Source organism: Taudactylus pleione, unplaced genomic scaffold (genome assembly GCF_031769625.1).
Source record: "Taudactylus pleione unplaced genomic scaffold, aTauple2 ptg000259l, whole genome shotgun sequence".
Lineage (NCBI taxonomy): Eukaryota > Metazoa > Chordata > Amphibia > Anura > Myobatrachidae > Taudactylus > Taudactylus pleione.
Window position 1 is genome coordinate 1518509 of NW_028284661.1, and position 26234 is coordinate 1544742.

At 41.1% G+C, this 26234-nt stretch overlaps 1 protein-coding gene across 1 annotated transcript in view; it reads left to right on the plus strand.

Moving 5' to 3' along the window:
- Positions 1-4832: 4832 nt before the first annotated feature.
- Positions 4833-26234, plus strand: part of LOC148514749 (amine sulfotransferase-like) — a 28238-nt gene continuing 6836 nt past the window's right edge. The window contains exons 1-5 of the mRNA XM_088481001.1: positions 4833-4856; positions 13592-13760; positions 22273-22493; positions 22771-22897; positions 23753-23847. Of these exons, the coding sequence (XP_088337127.1) occupies positions 13604-13760; positions 22273-22493; positions 22771-22897; positions 23753-23847 (600 nt within the window). The 5' untranslated portion in view covers positions 4833-4856; positions 13592-13603. The remainder of the gene's footprint in view (positions 4857-13591; positions 13761-22272; positions 22494-22770; positions 22898-23752; positions 23848-26234) is intronic.

The following is a 26234-nucleotide window of genomic DNA, read 5'->3' on the forward strand; positions in this document are numbered from 1 at the left end:
TTGTCAACTGACTGCTGACTGGAAGCAAGCATCCCCTCCCTTCCTGCAGTCAGTAAAAATAAGTAATTTAATAAGGTCTGGGGTCCATGGTTGTCCTTCTTAATGCTCGTTCCCCTTTCACTTAACTCTTCCTTTACAGTACCTCTCTTCTCTTTCTACATTCCCCCCTTTTATTTCTTATCTCTATCTCTCCCTCTCTCTCATTAGCAGATCTAGCCACACCACCCGTCTCCTTTTCCTTCCCATATGTTATTTTCTCTATTTATATTTTATTAAAATGTATCTCACAGTATCACTTGGTATGATTTACATATAACCTAGCTGTCTGATTGTTTCTCTCTGCATTTATATTTTATTGTCTAACATTTATTTTAGAAACAGTATATTGTGTTTTTCCTTAATAAACACATATTAAAAAAAAGTAGATTGTGGCAAAATAGAAAATGAGGATGCTACTGTGGAAGTGCAACAAGATAAGGGGATATTTGTGTAACTAATTCCTTAATGAGGCTGTTGATGATTAGGATGTTGTTTCTGTAAGTCAGGCACCAGAGAAATCAGTTTTTGCATGTGATAAGAAGTAATACATTGTCATGCCTAGGCATAAGACCAAAATATCCACCTCATACTGTATGTGCTGAATTGTTTTCACCCAAATCCTGACAACAGTTGTCAAACCATCTGTGGCATTTGTAAAGCCAAAATACAGTAAGTAGTGGTAGGGACATTAACCATCTTGGAATCTCCTCCCTGTTGCATCATTTGCAGTAAGTTCATGCAAAGATTTTGTCAAAATCTGCTAAAATAATACTGTCACAACTCACGGGTGGATAGTGGATGCTATCCGTATTCAGGGAATTGGCTATACCTATTCCTGAGGCGTGGAGTCTAATGTTCCAGCGGTTTTCATCAGGGATCCTCGCAAGAAGGTATGGACTTGGCTGCGTCCGACACACAGGTCACGGCCCTCAGGTTAGGTTTCCCTATACAGGTGCTGGCACTTGGTCGGTATACAGGAGACTTTGAGCGTAGTCGACTTAGCCGGGTCAGAACCAAACGGACAAAGCGGTACTGAGGAGCAGACGTAAATGGGTCATAGGGAATTGCCGAGGTCAGAACCAGATATCAACATAGAGCCAGGGTCAGACAGAATCAGAGTCACAAAACACGCCAAGGGTCAGAACCAATAATCAGGATATGCACAAGAACGCTGGAGTATGGTAATGGAACCTATACTCTGGCACTGGAGTGCTCCCAGGAACTTCCTTTTAAAGGTCAGGATTCAAACTAGCCCCAATCAGCGCTTCCATTACAGGTGGCTGTCCCTTCAAATATTAAACAGAATGGCGCACACACTTCTAAGGAAGCTGCGGCCGGCTATGCACACAGCCACTGGGGGAGAAGAGGAGCAGCTGACAGCAGGTGCCAGGGATCTCCCGCCCACTGTCACACACCAACCTGGACTCCAGCGTCGCCGGACCAGGTAAGGGCAACCTGGATTCAGTGACGCTGTGACAAATACCAAACAAAAATAATCCCAAGCAGTCCAGCATAAGGTAGCTCCCATCTCTCAGCTAGATCCCAGCACATGCAATTTCCAACGCTAACACCATCATCATCATTCTCCCCATTAATGATCAGAGGTGATCCTCTTGCATCCAATTTGCTAAGGCTAACTGGCTCATCCCATATTCAGAATTCCACAGAAGAATTGTTGAGCACTAGTCCTGCTGCTTCTGGGGATGAATGTTCATCCCAGAAGGGGACCAAGAAGACTACAAGTATTTTTAAACAACAATTGACTATGAAACAATCCTTTGCAAGAGGAAGCATGCATGAAAGCTGCCATTCTGTTGCACAGCAGATCACTGAAGCCATGATGGCTATGCAAGTATAAGATCTGCGTCCAATATTTGCCATTAATGCATATGGTTTTAGACAGTTAATTAAGGTCCTCTTTTCCCACTACCAAATTCCATCTCATTTCCATTTTACCAAAAAAACAAAACCTCGCCTTTACCAGGATGTTAAAAAAAATGAATTCTTAGCCTACAAAATTCCATTGTACCCACAATTCACTTAACCACAAATATGTGGACAAGTGGTAATGGTCAAACTAAAGATTACATAACTGTGACAGCCCACTGAGATGCTGTATCACCTTCAGCAGCGTCACAAAAGGCCAGCTCAGTCACAGTCAGGCTACTCTCTATATCACAGGCTTCAATAAGATGCATACCGATATCAACCTGTTACAAAAGCTAAGGGTTCTAATAGAAAATGACTTACCCTGATTCTTGGACACTCCTCAGGATTTGTCATTTCTGATAATGCAACAATATTGTGAGAGCATTACAACTGGGTGAATTTGAACATGTCCCATGTTTTGCACACACAATAAACTTGGTGGTACAGATTTTTTATTTTAATGTGAGGTGTGTGCAGGGGTTGCTGTCTGTGGCCTGAAAAATTTCTGGTCATTTTTGGCATTCCGCAACAGCATGTAAAAGATGGCAGCGGCTGCAAGAACAGTTCAATATGCCATGCATTCAACTGAAGCAAGAGGTAGTAACAAAGTGGAATTCCACCCTTTATATGCTTCAACTAATGGACAAGCAGCAACAAGCCATCAAAACCTACACAACAAGCCATGACATAGGGGAGTAGGGAGAATGTACCTTAGTCCAGCACAGTGGACAATACTTTCCATTTTATGCAAGGTAATGAAACCATTCAAAGTAGTAACCTATGAAGTGAGTTCAGACACTGCAAGCTTCAGTCAGGTTATTCCCTTAATTAGACTTATGAAAAAGCAGCTTGATAAACTGAAAAGGAGATGAAACAAAGCAATCCCGTATGTTGGACTTGTAGATCAAGTTCTTTATTCGCTTCACCAGGACCAAAGGGTTGTCAACATCTTGAAATCAGATCACTACATTTTTTGCGACCATACTTGATCCTAGGTTTAATGTCCTAATTTTTTTCTTTACAACTGACACAGATCTTAATAGATGCAAAGAGCTCCTTGTGAGCAAGTTGGCAGCTCAAGTGGCACATGACACGACAACGCCTCTTACGTCAGTTTCTCCTGCAACTACTGCTGCCAGGAGAAAACTGAGAAAGAAAAGAGACCCATTGGCAATGAGGATGAGTCAAAGACTTAGACAATTTAGTGACACACCTACTGTGACTCAATATGATACAATAAACATCCATAGAATGGTGGGGGATTTATTTTAATGACAATGTACAAATGAGCATATCAGACAGTCCTTTTGACTACCTAGAGAAAAAAATCAATTTGGAGCCCCCTGTACCAACTCGCTACGCTTTACTTAAGCTGCCACCCTCCAGTGTGTACTTGGAAAGAGAGTTTAGCACAGCTGGGAACCTTGTGAGTGATCGGCGTAGGAGGCTACTTCCTCAAAATGTTGAAAAAATATATTCATTTAAATGAACTACAAATTCCATGAGGAAGAACTTTCCTGCCAATTATGTCAAAGTACAGAGACTTCTGTAATGAGATATTCCAGCGGGGAAGAGTTAATATTGTGTGGTGATGATGATGATGATTATTATGATGTTGGTAACACTGAAGAGGTTGAGGATAAGGATAATTATGACTTCATCATCCCACTGTAGAAAAGAGATCATTAACAAAACAACATTATTAACTACCTTAAGCCCCTTGTTTTGTGGGGCCCAAACAAACCAACCACTTCTGTCACAAAAGTGGCAGTCCCTGTCACTGAACTGCTTGGTTTGTTAAACTGTGCATATCTTTTTTAATAAACAACATAAGGGTGGATGGAAGTACAATTCCATCTTTTATGACTTTTCTTTTATGCCACTGCCTGTGTGGCAATGTTTCATAGATGTGCTATATTCTTTAAAACAGCAGTGTGTTTGTGCCGCTGCTCTGTCATTTAGTTCAGCCAGTCAGCTCACTGCAGCATTTGGCCAATATTGGTGAAAACAATATTGTGAGGTGGTCATAAGTGACTGGATTGACTCGAAATGAATGTTATTGAGATTAATAATACTGTAGGGAAATGACACAGACCCAGATCACACATTTTTATGTTCATAGCACTTGTCGCATAACAAATTAATAAGCACAATCTGCTGGTCCATCCTAGTTTAGTAGAATTGGACCTGGCAGCTCACTCACACCAGGCAGGTCGTGTTGCATGGCGTATTGAGGCTAGATGTATGAGGACTCATCTATATACAGTAAATTAAACAGGGAACACCAAAAAGCAAAACATAAATTTGTAACAAGCGGATGCAGGGTATAATTGCCTAAAACAGGGGTTCCCAAACTCCGCTATTACTGTCCATGTGTTAAGGACATCTATGGTTGAGCAGAGGTGACTTAATTAGTACCTCTGTCAATTTGATTAACCCATCTGGATTCATAGATATCCTTAAAACTTCAACTGTAATGGCAGAGATTGGGAACCTCTGGCCTAATGCAAAAAATAAAATTTTGACATGATCCCATGTTAGCAAAATGGCAACATTAATCAAATGAGTTATTTCATGATTGCTAGCTACAAAACAAAAAGTCTCCCTGCAATATGATATTCCTTTTAAAATAATAAAAATACAAATATGTATAACAATATAAAGCAATACATTATAACTGATGCAAGCTACAATGTACATTTTTCCTTTAGAACATGCAGCCTTTTCAATGACACGGAATCTCACTAGTTACAAATCAGAAACTATGGGGAAAGGGTTGGACTCTAATTTTGGCAAAGTTCCTTATAGTTTCTTTATAAAAAGAACATAGTGTATAGCCAACTCAGACTACAGATTGAGAGCAGAAAAGGAAGCTGCAAAAACAAAAGGTAAGTCTTATTATTAGTGTCCAGCGGAAATGACTGTTTAATCATACCTACATATATGTGTTGATGTTTGCTTTTGGTTGTTTATTTGAAGATATTTGCCCTACAAAACACACATTGAGAGTTTGGTAAAATAATGTGTATTGTCATTGTTGTTTTAGTTGTGTTGCAGCAGCCTATGTAATCTATTATTTTACTAGTTATTCAACTCACATACTGTATGCTTTCATGTAAACATAAATGTCCTTCAGTAAATGTTTTGTTAATTCTCATTGCATACTCAAAGCTATCAGTAACTACACAAAATACTGCATTTGACAATGAGGAGTTTGCAATATAATAATAAAATTTTTATTCAATTCTAGTGCACATAAGATGGTAATTTATATAATTTATATAATATTGCTAGTGTGTGGATATTGGTAATTACAAAGATATTACATGTGGGCCAGTAATCAGATTTGAACTTATTTAGCTAATGCTGAGTTCACCAATTTTCCATATACCGTAATAAACTAGTTACCCATTCAATAACAGAAGAAAGGTTGGTAATGAGAAGTCGAAACTCACTATGTGTACAGTGAGTGTCTCGACCTTAATGTTATAAATTTAAATATGATAGTAATCAGAATTTTAAATATATAACATCGGTCCTGGGTGAAATGCTGTAAAGCGCATTAAAACCATGTTGGGATCCCAGCACCGACATTGTGAGGTCGACATACTCACTATATGACCGCATACCCAGACTGCTATCTGCATTAATTCTTGTGCAACATTCATGCTGATATAAATTTATCTAGGCCATGCTTAAGAAACTAAAATGTTAATTTGAATATATGAGTACATTTGATAGATACACAGAATTAAAGATTTAGAGAATTAAAATATTATTAAATATATGAAGACTAACATTGTGAATCTATAAAACCATTATTTTAAGAGCAGTTTTTTACATATTCACTGGTCACTTTTATATTTCACTATTTCACATACTAATTTTGTGGGAAGGGAAAATGGAAAATAATAGATATGTTTAGCAGTGTGCACTATTATAAAATACTTTCCATTGTTGTATATTTTGACTCTGCAAAAGAAAAGGGAAAATATAGGTAATTATAGGGTTCTTATAATTATAGGTAATTAAACTTCACACTCCAGGTTCAATGTCCATCACAGTAGCTAATAAATGAAAATACTTTTAAAGAAAGAATCTAGTACTGTGAGTCATGTGACCCTTTACCATAGAAAAATCTGAAGCCTGACTATCTACAATAAGTCAGCCCCCTAATGTAAATCCTCAGCACCCCCATTTAGGAAGATCTGCAAACCGTAGGATAGCCATAACCCATTCTAGTGCCATACTAGGTTTTTGTGTGTCATGGACCAGAAAGAGCAACAATAAGGACATAAGGGGCATGCTGGAAAAAGTGGCGTGGCCTCACAGGGAAGGGGCATGACAAATCTGATTTGTCCTGTACTATGATGAAGGGGTACAGATTCCAGGTGTCTGAAAAATACAGTGTGAGTACAATGGCTGCAGTGATAATACACAATAATTATGCAGTATAACTCACCAGCTGAAGATGTAGCAGAGTGCTGGTAAACTGCACCTGCAGAAGGATTTGTCCATCAGAGCAGCAGTGCACAAGCCTGGTGCTGGCAGTGTAGATCACCAGCTGGAAGTATAGAAAAAGTGCTGCTTGTAGCATATACTGTATGTATGTACCCTGCGCCGGCAGCTGAACTCACTGGCAAGGGTATTCGAGGAGTGCTGGTAACACCTGGGTCGAGAATCAGTGGCTGCGTTCAGGGCTTTCATCAGAAATTGTGGGGCCCACTATATACTATACCTGTTGGACGCAAAGTTCCAATGAGCCCTGGTACCCAGAATAGCACATGCTATGATGCCCCTTCCCACATGTAACACATATGTATGTATAAAGTTCCTTGGTTATTTTCCTTAGTTAAATTTGCCACGCACAGTTTCCTTAAACAAAATAGGCGCTGTTGAGCCTTCTTCACCATTGGTCTGATAATAGAGGTTCACGTCAGATCATCGGAACAGTGCCCAGTAATTTAAAATCTTTAACTATCTCTACCACCAAATTAATAATAGTAAGGGGTAGCAACTCAGACCTACGCTGCTTTCTATAATATAATTATCAAGTGTAAAAGCCTGATAATTGACAAGTTTGCCCCAAAATCTGCAATAGAAGGGTAAAAGTGAAAGCAAATATATGACAGGAGGCAAGCAGGAACTAGATAAATAGCAGACCCTCTGAGGAGAACAAGATAAATAGGCCACACAGATATCAAATAATCCAAAGGATGATGCTGATGCGTTGAACACTTGGGAGGCTGAGGTGGAGAGATTTGCAGAACCATTTTAATAAAATACTTTTTATTGATATATTCATTGTTTAAATATTTCAATCATGTGAATGCTGGTTATGACTACTTATCTCGCTACCCACACTCTGTAACTATATGGAACATGCTCTCACTCCAAGGTTGCAGTAAAAAAATTTGAATAAGACCACCCTGTTACATGCTTTAGATTGTACTGTTGCTTTGCTAGACCAAGTGGTAACAGTACACCAACTATTTAAAAAGATTACAGAGGGGCACTAAAAAACTGTAGGAACAGAGCTAGAGAATTATATCCAGCATACATAAGTCAAATATCACAGCGAAAATGAATATGATGTCAAAACAGAGAATCTATCATAGTATCTCACTAAACATTTCCTGATTGTTTGACTTGCTCTGTGTCATTTATTTATCACCAAACTGCACTAGTACTGTAATTGGGTTGTGTGTGTTTTTCAGTATCTTAGTAGTACAGTTGATGGTGGACTATGTTAGTTTAAGAAGAATTATATATAACTATTTTGTATTGATTTATAAATGGTGTGCAACCAAACTTTTTAGTTGGAAGACAAACAGATGGGGTTCGTGTGCTTATCAGCGCTGGCTACATGCTCTGTCATAATTATTGTGTGTACTTCTGCCTCCCTTTCACCTATTCAAGCTATAAAAAAACAAAGTGATAGATGGACATCCAAACCATATGTGTGAATGTGTGGACATACCCTAACTATATGTAAGACATTACATCATGTACAACAGTTAACAATAGAGCGGTAGAGATGTCAGATTTGGATGCAAATTCTACTTCCCCCATTATCTTCCCCCTATTTATCCCATCTTCCACCAATTCTTTGCCATATTCCCAGGGGTGCCAAGAGGGGGGGCGGGGGCAGGTACTAATTACCCGGGCTTGCTGGAGGGAGCCGGCGGGGGCCCGGGTCTGGGCACTGCTCCCCCCTCTTACATCACAGCAGCCCAGCACACGCTGCTGTGTGCTGGGATGCACTGGAAGACTGCGCACAGCTGCTAAGAAGCAGCCACAGCAGTCTCCTATGCCTGTGGGGGGAGCGATCAAGCTGATTGCCGGGCTGAGGGGGCTCACTGCGCCCCCTCGAGCGGCGCTGCAAAACTTTTTTTTTTACTTAAGGGGGCGTGACCAAGCCTCCCTTGATTAGGCCATGCCGACTTTTTTACCGGGGCCCGGCACGGCTCTTGGTGGGCCTGCATATTCCTCCTGTCTCCCCCATTCCTTCTCTCTCGCCCTATTTTTCCCTCTGTCCCTCCCATCTCCCTCTCTTTCTTCCCCTATTTCTCCTATCTCTCCCTATTCTTGACCATATAACTCCTGTCTTCCCATATTCATCCCCCTATGTCTCCAGTCTCCCCTTATTCTTCCCCCTATTCCTCAGGTCTCCCTCTACTAATCCTATCTCCTCTTTATTCTCCTGTCTACCCCTATTCTTGCCCTTAATTTCCCTGTCTCCCCTTATTACTCCCCTTATTCGTGTCATCTTACCTTTTTCTTCTCCTATCCCCTTTTCTTGCCCCTATTCCTTCCATCTCCCCATTTTGTCCCCATATTCCTCCCACCTTCCCCCATTCCTCCCATTTCCCTATATTTCTCATGTGTACCCATATTCTTGCCCTTATTTCTCCTGTCTCTCTCTCTACTTCTCGCTCTATTCCTCTCCTCTCCCCCTATTCCTCCCATTTCTGCCTGTTCCACTCCCTATTATTTCCCATATTCCTCCCATCTCCCCTATTCCTCCCATCTCCCCTATTTTTTCCACTATTCCTCCTGTCTCCCCTTGTATACTCCCTATTCATCCTATCTCTCCCTATTCATCAATTTCCCCTTATTTCTTCCATCTCTAACTACTGTATTTCTCCCATCTCCTCCTCTATTTCTCCCTATACTCACCCTATTAATCCCATCTGCCCCTATTCATCTAGTCTCTCTGTATTATTTCTCCTATTCCTCACATCTCCCCTTTTTCTTCCCCCATTCCTTTCATCTTCCCTATGCTTGCCCTAATTTCTCCCATCTCCCCCTATTCCTCCCTTATTCCCCATTCCTCCAGTCTCCAACTATTCTTCTCTCTATTCCTCCCCTCTCCCCCTATTCCTTCCATCTCCCATGCTCCACTCCCTTTTGTTTCCCATATTCCCCCTATTCCTCCTGTCTTTCCCTGTTCTTACCCCTATTCCTCTCCCCTCTCCAATTACTAGTTTTTTGTGTAGTTTTCTTATGACATTCTCCATATTCTTCCCCTATTCTTTCCATCTTCCCTGTGCCTGCCCCTATTCCACCCATCTCCCCTATTCCTTTCTCATCCCCCATTCCTCCTGTGTCCCCTCATTCTTTCCTCTATTTCTCTTCTCTCCCTCTATTCCTCCAGTCTCCCACTATTCTCCTCCCTATTCCTCCTATATCCTTAATTTTCCCATTACTCACAATTCTTGCCTTATCCCTCCCATATGCCCCTATTCATCCAGTCTTCCCCTATTCTTCCTTCCCTACTCTTCCCTTTATTCCTTTCATCTCACCTATCCTTTCCCCTAATGCTCCCATCTCCCCTGATAATGCCCATTCTTACAGTGTCCCTCTTCCCATCTGCCCCTGTTCCTCTCCCTATTCTTTCCCCTATGCTGCCCATTTCCCCCTATTCCTCCTGTCTTTCCCTATTCTTACCCCTATTTATCCACATATCCCATTACTAGTGTTTGTGTTGTTTTATTACTTTATTCTTGGTTTCATTCTGCTCTCTTCCCTCTGTTTTTTGTCTATCTCTTTCTCTCTCACCTGTATTTCTATTGGCTGTTTAGGGTAGTGAGCATGCATGCCACCATAGGGGAGCATGTTACCACATGTGTGTGCATCATTCATTGCTGTTTTTGTTCTTGGCAGGATGGATTAACGGGGGCAGAAAGGAGGTGAGGAGGAATGTGAGTTGGACCTGTTATGCTTAGACAGGCAAAGATAATTGGGCAGTGTGTGGGAGCAAACACAGTGCCAGTTAACTTCTTAAGGCAGCTAAAGAGTGCCAGGTGCCATGAAACACGTAGCAGATTTTTGTGAGACTTTTTGCTATGATTTCATACTTTATTCTTTGGATTTTATGGTATCTATTTTTTTACTATCTGATACTGTGATTTTATTGTTAAGTACTTCTTTTATAACTGTTTAAATGTATCTGATTTAGCAAGAAAAGCAAACATTGTGATATTTGTACCCTTATCTCCATGACAATTTGCTAACTATTTTTTTAAAAAGCCATGTATAATGTCAGAGCCGACCCTAGCCAATTTGGTGCCCTAGGCAAGATTTTGTCTTATGCCCCCATCAGATAATCCCAGGCTCTCCCCTCACAGCACACTGCTGTAACTAAAGAAAAAAAACATGCACTCTCCCAGCACAGCACCATGCTCATAGCATGGTTGGTCCCACTACCAATATGTCTTCCTCTCCTCCCAATAGCAGTGTCATTAGCACCCTGAGCCACCACTCCCAAGGTTGGCCCTAGCCAAATTTTTTTGGTAAGCAAATATGTTAACTGGCACCACTAGGTGTATTATTGCGTACGCCTAAGGCGCACACCCAAAAAAATGTAGGGGGCATGATCTCGTGAGTAAAGCTGGACCATGAGCCATTTGTCATGCTGGATGCATGCCCAGCACTCCGGGAGCTGCTGGCCATGCTTCTATTCCCTCTCTCCAGTGAATAGATGCGGCACAGCATTTATTCACCCCTTGCTCAAAGCAGCTACCCGACTTTTTTTTTTTTTTACTTTGGATATGGCTACTATGTGTATGGAAGCCACCCAATGTCACACACACACACACACACACACATCATTAATTGTCTTGCATACCAACAGCAGTCACCCATTCTCTCTATCTCTCACACACAGTAGTCACCCATTCTCTCTCTCACACACAGCAGTCACCCATTCTCTCTATCTCTCACACACAGTAGTCACCCATTCTCTCTCTCACACACAGCAGTCACCCATTCTCTCTCTCAAACACAGCAGTCACCCATTCTCTCTCACACACACAGCAGTCACCCATTCTCTCTCACACACAGCAGTCACCCATTCTCTCTCTCACACACAGCAGTCACCCATTCTCTCTCTCACACACAGCAGTCACCCATTCTCTCTCTCACACACAGCAGTCACCCATTCTCTCTCACACACAGCAGTCACCCATTCTCTCTCTCACACACAGCAGTCACCCATTCTCTCTCACACACACAGCAGTCACCCATTCTCTCTCACACACACAGCAGTCACCCATTCTCTCTCACACACAGCAGTCACCCATTCTCTCTCTCACACACAGCAGTCACCCATTCTCTCTCACACACACAGCAGTCACCCATTCTCTCTCACACACAGCAGTCACCCATTCTCTCTCACACACAAAGCAGTCACCCATTCTCTCTCTCACACACAGCAGTCACCCATTCTCTCTCACACACACAGCAGTCACCCATTTTCTCTTTCACACACAGTCACCCATTCTCTCACACACACAGCAGTCACCCATTCTCTCTCACACACAAAGCAGTCACCCATTCTCTCTCTCACACACAGCAGTCACCCATTCTCTCTCACACACACAGCAGTCACCCATTTTCTCTTTCACACACAGCAGTCACCCATTCTCTCTCTCACACACAGAAGTCACCCATTCTCTCTCACACACACAGCAGTCACGCATTCTCTCTCACACACACAGCAGTCACCCATTCTCTCTCTCACACACAGCAGTCACCCATTCTCTCTCACACACAGTAGTCACCCATTCTCTCTCTCACACACAGCAGTCACCCATTCTCTCTCACACACAGTAGTCACCCATTCTCTCTCTCACACACAGCCGTCACCCATTCTCTCTTTCACACACAGCAGTCACCCATTCTCTGTCACACACACAGCAGTCACCCATTCTCTCTCTCTCTCACACACACACACACCAGTCACCCATTCTCTCTCAAATGCACACAGCAGTCACCCATTCTCTCACAGCACACGGCAGTCACCAATTCTCTCTCACATGCATACAGCAGTCACCAATTCTCTCTCACATGCATACAGCAGTCTCCTATTCTCTCTCACACACAGCAGTCACCCATTCTCTCTCTCACACAGCAGTCACAGCAGTCACAGATTGTCTAACACACAGCAGTCAGATATTGTCATAGAGGGGTAATATATAAAAGTAAAACCACACCATTATAAGCCCAGTGCCTCTAAGTCAGACTCAGACACATATATTACTGCAACACACTGTCAGTCTGTCACTGACACACTGACTGTTAACAACTTATCAGCAGGCCAGCCATCCCAGGGCCAGGAGGGACTTGATTAACGACGGTGACGGATGGCCTGGGAGGAACATGAAGATGGCCGCCAGCACATATGATCCTTTCCCAAAAATGGGCGGTGGCTCTTGCCATCCATTCACCCTCTGCGGTGTCCAGCCCCAGCACTGTTTGAATGCTGCGCTGCCATGTGGCGGCATGTTGTCACGTTGCTCCCTACAAGCAAGGGGCCCATTACAAGTGCTTTACAAGTGTGGTGCAGCTGTGTCACAGTGACAGTCTGCCTGTGGCCCACCTCAGCTACTGACTGCCTTGTTGTGGCTTACATAATAAATTAGCATGGTCGCAACCAGCGCTTCCTCCTCGGCTGCATACCATGCATAATTGTAGAACCGGCCCTGGCCACTCCCCATGTGCCTCTGCCTCATGTGTACCACACCCCCCCAATAGCACTGTCATCAACCCTAATCCCCCACACCCCCATGTCTCTGCCTCCTCCTCCCCATAACAGTGTCATCAGCCCTTTGAGCATCCACTCCCCATATGTATCTAGGCCGGCCCTGACTCCCATTCATGGGAACCAGGGGTGTTACCACAAATACTGTAGAATTACTGTGTCATAGACACTATCTCTAGTGAATTTCTAAATACATTTATAAGTGTTCCTATCCGCGCTGGAGAGTACTTTTCCATTCTCATGCATAATAACTTTACCATGTACAGTATGAGAAAAATTGTAACACCATGGACACATGGGCAGGTAATTACTGTACAATTTAAAAACTAATATTAGTGTATTTGAAAAGTCACAGAGAGAAAAAGTTTCAAGCAGCAGTACACAAGAAGAATCACTCCTATAATTTTGTTATTATTGAGCTTTATATTATGTTGTTATATTCCAAACACTTGATTAATGCTAATGTATACTTTTTTCTTTGACTTTCATCATACAGTTTTATGGAGTTTTGTCTTATATACTGTATACATAAACCAGAAAGCACCCCCCATTTTACTTTTGTCTTTTAATTACAGGGAGCACTGACTAACCATGGCCACAATTACACCAGTGCTGCATGACTCAAATCTTTACAGATATAAAGGATATTGCTTTTTAAAGGAACTGACCACAACAGAGTTCATAGACTCATTGCAGGATTTTAAAATAAGAGATGATGATATATTCATGATTACCTTTCCAAAGTCAGGTGAGTTTAATTACTTACACAACATACTGTAATATTTATTTTTAAGGCTAATATTTGAAAATCATGCAAGATGTACTGAAATATACTCTACACTCTATAAACAAATGTATAAATATTGGTCCCAGATGCTGTAATAAATGGGGTAACCAGCCCATATAAATAAAAACTACAATTGAAGAACACAAATGTTACACTCTCTATAAACAACAATTTCTGTTATGTTTTTCCCCTAGTATTATTATTGTCACTGCTGGATTTGTGTAGTTGTGTTGCACTGAATATACTGATTAAACCTTCCAATTAATTCATGTGCAAGATAAATGCAACACACATATATTTATTTTTTAAATAATAGTTATATGGTTTTCCAGGAAAAAATGTATATGTCACTTTTACATGCATGTTCTGGGTCTGAAATTGCAGAAGGGTAATTTCCCATAAAAACATAGGTGCATTAAAACAGTGTTACTCATTGACCCTGTGCTCTCAGGTGATAGACATAGACCATGAGGTCGATCCATTTAGGTGTGAGTCGGGTCCTGCAGCCATTCTCACGGCTAAATTACACTGCGAATGACACTTGCAAAACAATTCCAATTCGATTTTCCTACATGAAATTCACCTTTTTTTGTGCACACCCACCCGAGAGTGTGAAATGGCAGGGAAAATCTTTATTTGTAAGTTAAAAATGTCAGGACTAGCTTCAGAACCACTTGGACCTCCCCCCTAATGACAAATTAGGCACATGGAAGTTTTCAATTAGCTTAACTGGGCCAATAATTACATGTAATTATTGTGGTTAAAAATAGCCTTAAATTTGCACAAAATTAATTTTCTTCCGTTAGCTTAGGCACCCCAAATTTAATTAATTTTTTAAATGAAAAACAGTTGCTTTTTTATCATTATTTCACATTTTTAGGGGTTCCGGAATGGTCTCCCCACTTTTTCATTTACTTTTTTCAGGTTACAGGTTGTAGAAAAATTTGCTCACACTCATAGCAATTACCATGAATAGGCATTTCTATTTGGATCTCACATCTCTCGCTTTTGCGAGTTTTGCAAACTCAAACCTATTTGGATTAATCCCCATGAGTGAGAGTGCCCTGGAGACACGGGAAGTGCAGGGAGATAACAAAACAGAGGAGGGCACTGCTCATGAGAACTTACAGACTTTATTCAATTAGCGGCAAAAACTGCATTTTTTGCCAAAAAAGGAGATATTTTCACAAAAAAACTGGAGAAAACGCACTTGGTGAAAAAAAACTGGAGAAAAGTTTTCTCCATCCCAGACCAGGCAAAAAAAAAAGCAAAATCACTATTTTTGGCAAAAATTGTCAGGATTTCTTTGGACACCCCCCTAATGATAAAAAACAAAACTTTGAAAATGGTTTTAATGTATTGGGTCTGATTTATTTGGGGACGGTATGGATGTGTGAAGTGTTTTCAACATCGCACACGGTCGCAGCAGGAGTTTTTTTATGTTTTTTAAAATTGAATTTTTATGACACAAAAATATACTTGCACCCATTTTAACATACCCCCAACTTACGTGGAACAGTAATTTCCTGGGAAAAAAATAGTTTTGTATCATTTTCAACGTATTTATTTTTGTTCACCCAAAATTGCACAGTTGTTTATCACCAAATTGCGCAACTTATGACATTTTTTGGGGTAATTTATCCTTAGGGGGGTGTCCAAATGGTTCTGAAAGAGATCCCCACATTTTTAGCCAAAAATAGGGATTTTGCATTTTTTTTCACCTGGTCAGTGATGGAGAAAACTTTCCTGCAGTTTTTTTCGCCAATTATGTTTTTGCCTGTTTATTTGCCGAAAATATCACCATTTTTTGGGTGAAAAACTGATGTTTTTGCCGCTCATTGAATACGACCCAAAGTGTCAGGTTATAACTGGGAAGCAAACTACTGTAGGAAGAAATGAGGCAGTTGGGTAGAGAGATGATAGCTAATAAGGTGAGGAGCACAGACAGACTTTGAAAAATAGAAAATATGGTGGGGGATTGAGTTCCAGAAGAGGAAAGCAGGACTGGAGAAATCTTGGATATGGGGGTAGGAGAAGGTAATCAATGCAGAGGCAAAGGCAATAGTCACAGGGTGGATTGATGTTACATAGAAAAATAGAATTTGATGGCACATAAGAACCATTTGGCCCATCTAGTCTGCCCCATTTTTAAACATATTATTACCTCAACCCTTATTGATCCTTACTTCTTCTGAAGGATATCCTTATGTCTATCCCTTGAATGTTTAAATTGCTCTACTGTCTTAGCCTCTACCACCTTTGATGGGAGGCTATTCCACTTGTCCACTACCCTTTCTGTGAAGTCATTTTTCCTCAAATTTTCCCAGAACTTACCACCCTCCAGTTTTAGAACATGTCCTCTTGTTCTAATACTTCTCTTTCTTTAAAGAATGTCTCCTTCCTTTACCTTGTTAAAACCCTTTATATATTTGAACATTTCTATCATGTCCCCCCTATCCCTTCTCTGCTCCAAACTATACATATTAAGATCTTTTAGTCTTTCCTGGTACATTTTGTGGGGTAGACCTTGCACCATTTTAGTTGCCTTTCTTTGTACAGTCTCTAATGTATTAATATCCTTCTGGAGATATGGCCTCCAGAACTGAACACAGTATTCGAGATGAGAACGTACCAATGACCTATACAGTAGTATTATTACTTCTTTCTTTCTGCTACTGATTCCTCTCCCTATGCAACCAAGCATCTGACTTGCCTTCCTCATTGCTTTGTTACAATGTTTGCTTGCCTTTAAGTCACCTGAAATAGTGACTCCTAGATCCCTTTCCTCTTCAGTAGTTTCCAGTATAGTGCCATTAATACTATATTTAGCCTTTGGATTTTTGAGACCCAAGTGCATGATCTTGCATTTTTTGGCATTAAACTGTAGTTGTCATGTTCTTGACCATTCATTTAGTCTACCTAGATCATCAATCATTTGTTTTATCCCTTCTGATGTGTCTACCCTGTTGCATACCTTTGAGTCATCTGCAAAAAGGCATAGTTTCCCTTCAATACCATTTGCAATGTCACAAATAAAGATGTTAAAAAGCACTGGTCCAAGTACAGATCCCTGAGGTACTGCACTGGTAACATTTCCCTCTTGAGATTGCACTCCGTTTACTACAACTCTCTGTTATATTTAACAGTCTGCGATGTGGAACAGTGTCAAAAGCCTTACTAAAGTCTGGATAAGCTATATCTATGGCTCCCCCTTTATCTACTTCCTTAGTCACCTAGTCAAAAAAGTCAATAAGATTTGTTTGACATGATCTCCCCCCAGTAAATCCATGCTGTTTTGGATCCTGCAAATTGTTGGATTTGAGATAATCTACGACTCTTTCTTTTAAGAGTGTTTCCATCAATTTCACTACTACTGATGTAAGGCTCACTGGTCGGTAATTGCTTGCCTCTTCCTTGCTTCCACTTTTGTGCAGTGGGACAACATTTGCTCTTTTCCAGTCCTCTGGAATTAATTCAGTAGCTAGTGACTGGTTGAATAATTCTGTTAATGGTGTTACCAGCACCGCTTTAAGCTCTTTTAGTATCCTTGGATGTACAGTATCCCATCTGGCCCCATTGATTTAACCACTTTCAGTTTTGAGAGTTCTGTTAGGATCTTCTCCTCTGTAAATGTGTTTGTTCCTAACTATTTTTTCTGATTACACCTGCAACTTAACTGTGGTCCATTTCCCTCTCTCTCAGTAGTGAATACTGAACAAAAATAATTATTAAGATGATCAGCTATTACGTTGTCTCCCTCAACAAGACTCCCTCTTTCTGTCTTTAGTCTTTTTATTCCACCTTTTGCTTTTATCCTTTCACTTATATACTTAAAAAAAGTTTTGCCCCCTTTACCCACTGACTGTGCAATTTTCTCTTCAGCTTTTGCCTTTGCACATCTGATTACTTTCTTAGCCTCCTTCCATTTTACAAGATACTCCTCCTGTCGTGCTTGTATTTCCTAAAGGCCATCTTTTTTGCTTTCACAATACTTGCTACCTCTTTCCCAAACCACACTGGCTTCCTTTTCCTTTTGGTTTTCCTAACCCTTTTTATACAAAGGTCTGTTGCCTTTAATATTGCACTTTTTAAATTTTCCCACCTCACCTGCACTCCTTTCAAGTTCCTCCACTCTGCCAAAGATTCGCTTAAACATCTTCCGATCCCTGCAAAATCAGTCTTCCTAAAATCTAACACCTTTGTTTTTGTATGGTGTGAGTCAGTATCTGTCTTTATTCTGAACCATACTGCTTGATGATCACTGGATCCCAGGTTTTCACCCACTTTTACATCAGATATTCTGTCTCCATTTGTAAGTATTAAGTCTAATATTGCGTCTTTCCGAGTGGGCTCCCTCACCAATTGCAGGAGGGAGGCTCCCTGCAATGAATTCAGGATGTCCCTACTTCTAGTGGAACTTGCCACAGACACCTCCCAGTTTATATCGGGTAGATTAAAGTCTCCCATGATTATAACCTCTCCTTTTAATGCCATTTTAGTGATGTTTGGTCAGAGATATAGGAATGAGATTAGAGATGAACTGCTTTAAATAGTGAGTAGCTTTAACTGCATTCTGTAAGGAAAGGTGAGCCAGTGAAGGAGTTGAAGGATTGGAGAGGCTTAATCAAAGTAACAGTATAGGAAGTTAAGATGTACTGCAGTACCCACCTCTGATGGGAGGCTATTACACTTATCCACTACCCTTTCTGTGAAGTCATTTTTCCCAAAATTTTTAAGTATAATTTTAGTAAACTATAGGGGACTACCAGACAGGGCTTTGATTCGCTCCACTCCACTGAAACTGCCCTCACAAAAGTCAACTGCCAAATCCAAGGGCCACTACTCTCTGCTCATTCTCCTTGATCTCTCTGCTGCATTAGACACTGTGGACCACCCTCTCCTACAAATTATTCTTTTCCTTGGTCTACGTGACACTGTCCTCTCCTGGCTGTCGTCCTACCTCTCTGACCAATTCTACTCTGTCTCCTCTCGTGACTCCTCTTCCCCACCACAGTCTCTTACAGTAGGTGTTCCCCAAGGTTTTGTTCTTAGACCTCTACTACTCTCCTCTATACATTCTCTCTAGGTGTACTAATCAGCTCTTTTGACCTTCATTATCATCTCTATGCTGATGATACTCAGATCTACCTTTCCTCCCCTGACCTCTCTCCCTCTCTCCTCACTCGTATCTCCAATGGTCTCTCTGCTATCTCTTCCTGGATGTCCCAATGATTTCTTAAACTTATTATGTCTAAGACTGAGCTGATAATTTTCCCACCCTCCAACATATCCTCACTTCCCACTATTTATTTATCAATTGATGGCACAACTATCTCCTCTAGCCCCAAAGTGCGCTGTGTTGGAGTTATTCTGGACTCCTCTCTCTCCTTCAAACCAAATATCCAGAGCCTCTCGCAGTCCTATCATTTCTATTTCAAAAATATTTACAAGATCAGACCCTTTCTCACCCAGCTACTAAAACCCTTATATACTCACTGGTCATCTCCAGATTGGACTACTGTAACCTCCTTCTATCTGGCCTCCCCAACTCCCATCTCTCTCCTCTCCATTCTGTCCTCAATGCTGCTGCTTGGCTTATCTTCCTCTCAAAATGCTTTACATCTGCCTCGCCTCTCCTACAAGCCCTCCATTGGCTCCCCTTCCCTTTCAGAACCCAATTCAAGGTTCTCACACTCGCCTACAAAGCCATCACCCATTCCTATCCCATTTACATCTCTGACCTCATCTCTCTTCACTCTCCTGTCTGCCATCTTCATTCAACAAATACACACCACGTCTAATGCCAACTCATTACTTCTTCCCACTCCCGCCTCCAAGATTTTGCCCGTGCTACTCCCCACCTTTATAATTCCCCCCCTCTCCCCATCAAACTCTCCACCTCTCTACAATTCTCCAAACAGGCTCTCAAGACCCACTACTTCATCAAAGCCTTCCAGCTCGCATCCTAACTTGCTGCTACATGCTCCTTCCTCCCTGTCTACCCCATCTGTGTCACCCCTGCCCCTCCTCTTTAGAATGTAAGCTCTCACGAGCAAGGCCTTCTAATATCTTGTGCATCTCCTAACTTTACTTTCATCTACTTCTTATGCCCCACTAGGGCACCTAACACTTGGTTGCTTATGCTCTGCTGCATATCTGGGTGTTTATGGTCGCTAGTGTAGCAATGTATATTATCCATGTCCTTGTCCTAGATTGTATTGTACTGTAAGCTGCTGGTCAACCTATTTGTTTATGAACTTTGTAAGGCACTGCGGAACACTTGTGGCGCCATATAAATAAAGGTTAATACTGATAATAAAACTTACCCTGCAGTTGTCTGTACCTTCCCTTCACCATTCTACTTTTCTAAGCCTAGTATGTAAAAGATTCAAGTGTTAAGCCTAATTTTAGTTTACAAAATTCAATACTCAGCAAATCGATTTAAAGTCATTACATAATGTATGAAAATATCTGGCTTTAGTAAGGTGATTCGGGACATTCCAAGTATCTTGTATTCTAAACACGTTTTCACATTATTGACTAAGTGATACAATCAGGGCTGCCATCAGAAATCCTGGGGCCCGGTACTGGCAAAATAGGCAGGGCCCCCCTCCCCCCCCGGGATGGATGGAGCAGAGTTGACGGGGGGGGGCAGCAATTGGTACATAAACCAGTTCAACAACTGCTGTAAAACTCACACACACTTCATATATATATATATATATATATATATATACACATATATATGGAAATCAACATTGATTCTAATGTATATATATATATATATATATATATATATATTTATATATATATGTCAGACCCATATAAAAATGCACTAAAATGGCCGGATCCACATACAAAGCCAGAAGGAAGGGTAAGTGTAGAAGTGTACGGCACAGGGCAGGGAAGGGTTGGCTGGACAAGGGAGAGGAACAAGGCATAGAATGCTGGCGGGACTAGGGGGGACAAGAATGGCTGGCTGACCTATGGGGGAGGCACAGAGTAGAGAAGGCTGACTGGACTGGGGGGGTACTGGGCAGGGAAGGCTGGCTGCAGTGGCATCACAAGGCGGGTGCGGGGGGTGCGGCCCGCACCCGGGTGTCACCCACCGACGGGTGACACCAAGGTGCAGGATCCCCCTCAGTGACAGGAGCCAGGTGCTGCACTATAGCATTAAGTGCAGCACTCGGCTCCTGTCAGTGAGGGAGCTGGCACTGCCCTTGCCCGCACCTCCTGCACCCCCCGCCGGCACCACCCCATTGATACCTAATGTGTCATAATTTTTGTTAACCACGGGCTGGGTTCGTGCCGCGAGGCCACGCCCCTCCCGAAGGCCTGACATGCTAGGCCACGCCCCTGGCACACCCCCACCCAAAGACCACGCCCCCATTTCGGCAGGTGCCGCGCGCATGGCATCCCTCCCCGCACCGGGTGTCACCGTGGGGAGGGACGCCACTGGCTGGCTGTACTGGGGGGGGTGGACAGGGAAGGCTGGCTGTACTGGGGGGGTGGACCGGGAAGGCTGGCTGAACTATGGGGGGAGGTTCAGGGCAGAGAAGGCTGTAACAGGAAAGGGGGCAGTGCAGAAAAGGCTGACTGGACAAGGGGGGAAAGGCATAGGGCGCAGGAACAGGTGGGTGGACAGGGAAGGGTGGCTGAACTAAGGAGGGTAGCATGTCAAGGTCAGGGTATACCTGCTTAGCGGTGCGTTCAGCTGGCTGCGCTGGTGCAGCCAGCCAGGTAGAATCTGCCCTGCTGTTTAAGTATGGAGAGAGAGGGGGGCCCAGCGGGTGGCATCGGTGCTGCAGCGGCAGCCAGGACGGCAGAGAGAGAATAGGAAGCTGACATTTGCAGAGCCAATCACAGCTCGCAGACCAGGCAGCCAATCAGGAGCGGCCGTAGCGGCCGCTCCTGATTGGCTGCCGTTCCGCGATCTCAGGCTGGCTTGCGGCCACTTTGCTTGTATATTCCTCCCTGCTGTCACTTGCTGCTGCTGCAGCAGCACTGCTACCCACCGGGGCCCCCTCTATCTCCCCTTCCTCCGGGCCCGGGACTCGAGGCCCGGCAGTCCCCCCCTGATGGCGGCCCTGGATACAATAGATAAATGACAAAGCCCAATTTTAAATGTAACAAGAGCAATACAGTGACACAATAGCATACCATAGATTACTGTAAAGTAGCTCAGGACTTAGTATATGATATAGCATACGAATGTAGCAGTACAGTAATTGTAATTTATCTCATCACATTTCTTCTTTTCAATGATATACTGCATGATGTATTGTCCATTTAAAGTTTTCCTGAGCATTTTATTGTGCTGAGATATCTGGATGACCATAATGTATATAGGCAAGTCATCTGAGTAAATTATTTATTTTGTTAAAAAATGTACATTATACTAGTACAATGTGGATTTCTTATTAAAATGTAAAGTATGTTTTAACCTTTTACTTTGTTTCAATTTATCTTAAAGGAACCATTTGGATGCAGCAAATTTTATGCTTAATCTGTAGCGAAGGACACCGAAATGGCACAGAACAAATTGAAACTTCTGTGAGAGTACCATGGTTTGATATTCCTACAGACAAATATCCCGTTAAGCATGATCACGAGAGTCGGCCATCACCACGTCTATTTATATCCCACTTTTCATATTTATTTGTTCCACAAGGACTAAGGGATAAGAAAGCAAAAGTAAGAACAACAAACGTGACCACGTGAGAGGATTTGCTCCTAATAGTAGATCTAATGCAATTATAATGGCTGCATTTAAAGTTAGCAGTTGCTCAAAGCACCATAATAATTTTTTTGTTTTATGTTTTCATTAAAACGGAAGAGTGAGATCACATAAATAATTGCTCTTTAACTTACTGCTATGATTGTTGTTTTACCTAATTTTGAACATATATTTAAACCAGCCAGTAAGAATGGAAAATGATACTAATAAATCAAGTATTTATTTATTATTAAGGTTATCTATGTGATGAGGAATCCAAAGGATGTCATTAAATCATTTTACCATTTTGAAGACATTGCAGTTTTTGCTCAGAAGTCACCAGATTTTGCCCACTTCTTTGAGAAGTTTTTAACTGGAGATGGTAAGTAGTATTCCCTCTGAATTTACACTTCAGACATGGTTGTTACAGGTTGAGCTTCCCATATACAAATATTCCGAAATACGGAATATTCCGAAATACGGATTTGTTTTGGCATGACTGAGATAATGAAACCTTTGATTTTTGATGGTTCAATATACACAAACTTTGTCTAAGGCACAAATTATTAAAAATATTGTATAAAACTACCTCCAGGCTGTGTGTATAAGGTGTATATGAAACATAAATGAATTTCATTTCTGTACACAAACTTTGCTTGAGCCACAAAATTATTGAAAATATTGTATGAAATTACCTGCAGGCTGTGTGTATAAGGTGTATATAACACATAAATGCATTCTGTGTGTATGTTTGGGTCCTATTCCCAAGATATTTAATTATGGTAAGCAATTATTCCAAAACGGAATATTCCATTATTCAAAATACCCCTGGTCCCAAGCATTTTTGCGATATGGAAAACTCAACCTGTATTACTAGAACAATTTTTGACATGTCTACAGTTTCATGGCAACGTTGACTTATCAAACTCTTATCTGTTTTAATGTAAGAACCAAAATATCAATGTTAGGAATAGGAAAATTTATCCCGGTTACAGAGGCTGCTATTTGGTATTGGTGTGATGTGCATAGCAAAAATGTTGTACCTGAGTGATAGCTGTATAAAAGCATAATAGCTCCGGAAGGTAGGCTTTCAAAAGATATGTGTGTGTGAGTGTGGGTGTGTGGGTGTGTGTGTGTACCCTATTGTGGTCCATTTTTTAAAACCCCCAAAAAACACATCATTTATTTCAATAACAAATACAGAATCAAACATTAATCTGTAATTTGCATTCCACAGTTTTTGCTGGCAGTTGGTTTGATCACGTTCGAGGATGGTACACTCATAAGGATGATTTCAATATCCTTTTCATAAAATATGAAGATATGATAATGGTAAACTTAATTGTATTTTTTATGTTTGTTAGGAATTTTGACTGCTATATATTTTAATTTTGGTAAAGTACAAATACAGTATTAAAATCAGTGCTATTAACAAATATACCGGAATAGGGTTGAGCATTGATAATTGTCTGAATTCTTTAAAAAAAAATAATATGTAATGCTGTATTGTGTGTGTGAGGTTGTCAGGGATAGTTAGGGTCCCAAAATATCCTGAAGGAAGGATACCATAAGAAAGAATTTCTAAAAAATGTATTGTATGATGGAGGAAAGAAAGAAAAAATGTATTTTCATTGATTTCTAAAAATCAAACTTGCAGCATGAAACAGTTTATAGAGTAAATTATAACAGAATGAATGTTATATACCTAAAAACAATATCAGTATAACAAAAAATACATGGGCTCAACATGCCGGTCAATGAATACCCAGTGGATCATTAACATACACATAATAAACAAGGGTTTTGAAAATCAGTCTCTGTCATATCATTTTAAGGTTGTTTACCAATGCATTATTACATTGGTGATGTTTATTGGTACGCAAAATGTTTCTATCATTAAGGTGGGTACACACCTAGCAGATACTGTATATCTGCAGATCGGCAACTGCCACTGCATGTGTACGGGCGATCGGCTGATCACCCGTACACACTTGCCAATAGACAGATATATTCTACAGATATATCTGTCCATCGGCTGTGCAGCACTGCCGACACCAGGGGCATAACTAGACCTAGAGGGGGCCCCATAGCAACATTTTCACGGGCTCCCCTAGGTCCCCAGCCCCCCCTTCAGTCCGCGCCCCTCTCCCTCCGCACTCTCCTCACGCCCCTCTCCTTGACTTACCTGCTCCGTGGTCGCGCTGCGCAGGGCAGGCACACCTCCTTTCCCGGTCGGCTCCATCTCTACTCACTGACTGATGCTGGGAGGAGGTGGCCACGCCATAGCAGCCGCACCCCCTGCACCTACGGTCATTACGCCACTGGCCGACGTGTTATGTATGTGAATGACATAGTTCACAGACATATCGCTGGTACACACTGATCATCACTGGGTACACAATGACAATTGATCAGCCAAAATATCTATCAGTGTGAACCCATCTTTAGACACATAGGGAAATCAGTGTCCTATGGATCTCTAGCCCCAGGCATCACAGTAAGACTGATAACATGCTGGAAAACACATTTGCATGATAACTGCAAATCAGAGATTATCTGAATTTAGATAAATCCAGAATATTTCTGACACAGATTTCCAAATAGACAAATTGTCTTCTGCACTGGTTAGGAATTTGAATTATGTGATCATAATAGAACCAACAGTCTTCTGCACTGGTTAGGAATTTGAATTATGTGATCATAATAGAACCAACAATTTTCTGTAGAATGCAATTGCTAAGGACCAAGATGTGTTAGGTTGGTAGTACACCCTAATGTCAGTGTATTCATAACATGTATGAGAAAAAGACAGAAGACTATTTGTGTCATACACAAATCACCAAAGGTCAGAACTTGTAACTATGACATCAGTATATGGTATTGCATGTTATTATATGTTTTACGAAATTCTATTTGATTCAAAATAATAAACTTGTATAATGTGTAATCATTAAAGTTAAAAAAGTAAATAGTGTAATTATTAGAGCATAAAAAAAACTAAGAAAGCATATGTGGTTTATACTTTTTATTGGCAGTTTAAAATTATTAATAAATTGTAATACGTAATTAAATAAAAAATCTTGTTATTGGTTATTTGCTTTAAAAAAGTGGTACAAATAAATAAAATGGTATACCAGTGGACACCTAGGTTAATTATTGAGAACACCTGAAAAAAGTGAAAGGTCATTGGAGAAGTTACAATTTAGCAGTAGTCTTGACTATAACTAAAAATTAGATGGGTACACAATTTGAGAGCATTAAAACCATACAACCTAAACACAGATTTTAAACTTTAATGTTTTTTTTTAATGAGTAAAGATTACATTTGCTACACATAATTAAGGGTCATAATTGATTTATTTGTTGCAAATTAATTCTCCAAACATAATTTCCATATATTAATTACACTACAAATAATTTCAAATGTCAATGTATTTAGTGTATGTGCCACAAAACCTTCTTTGGTTTGAGAATTTCATAGTCTTACTTTCTCTATTGTGCTGGTGGAACTGTCCTTACAGTCATAGTGAATGCCACCTTGTACTGTATTTTATACAGGCTGGTTATGAAACCTTCACAAATAACTTCTTTATTTGACTAATAGGGGTCAAACAAATTAGGTGCAAATTGCGAGGTGAGAGTTGCTATTTTCTCTTCGAATTTGCAAAGTTAATTATTTTTGCTATCCAATCAGCAATTTGCACTGAATCAGTCAGACT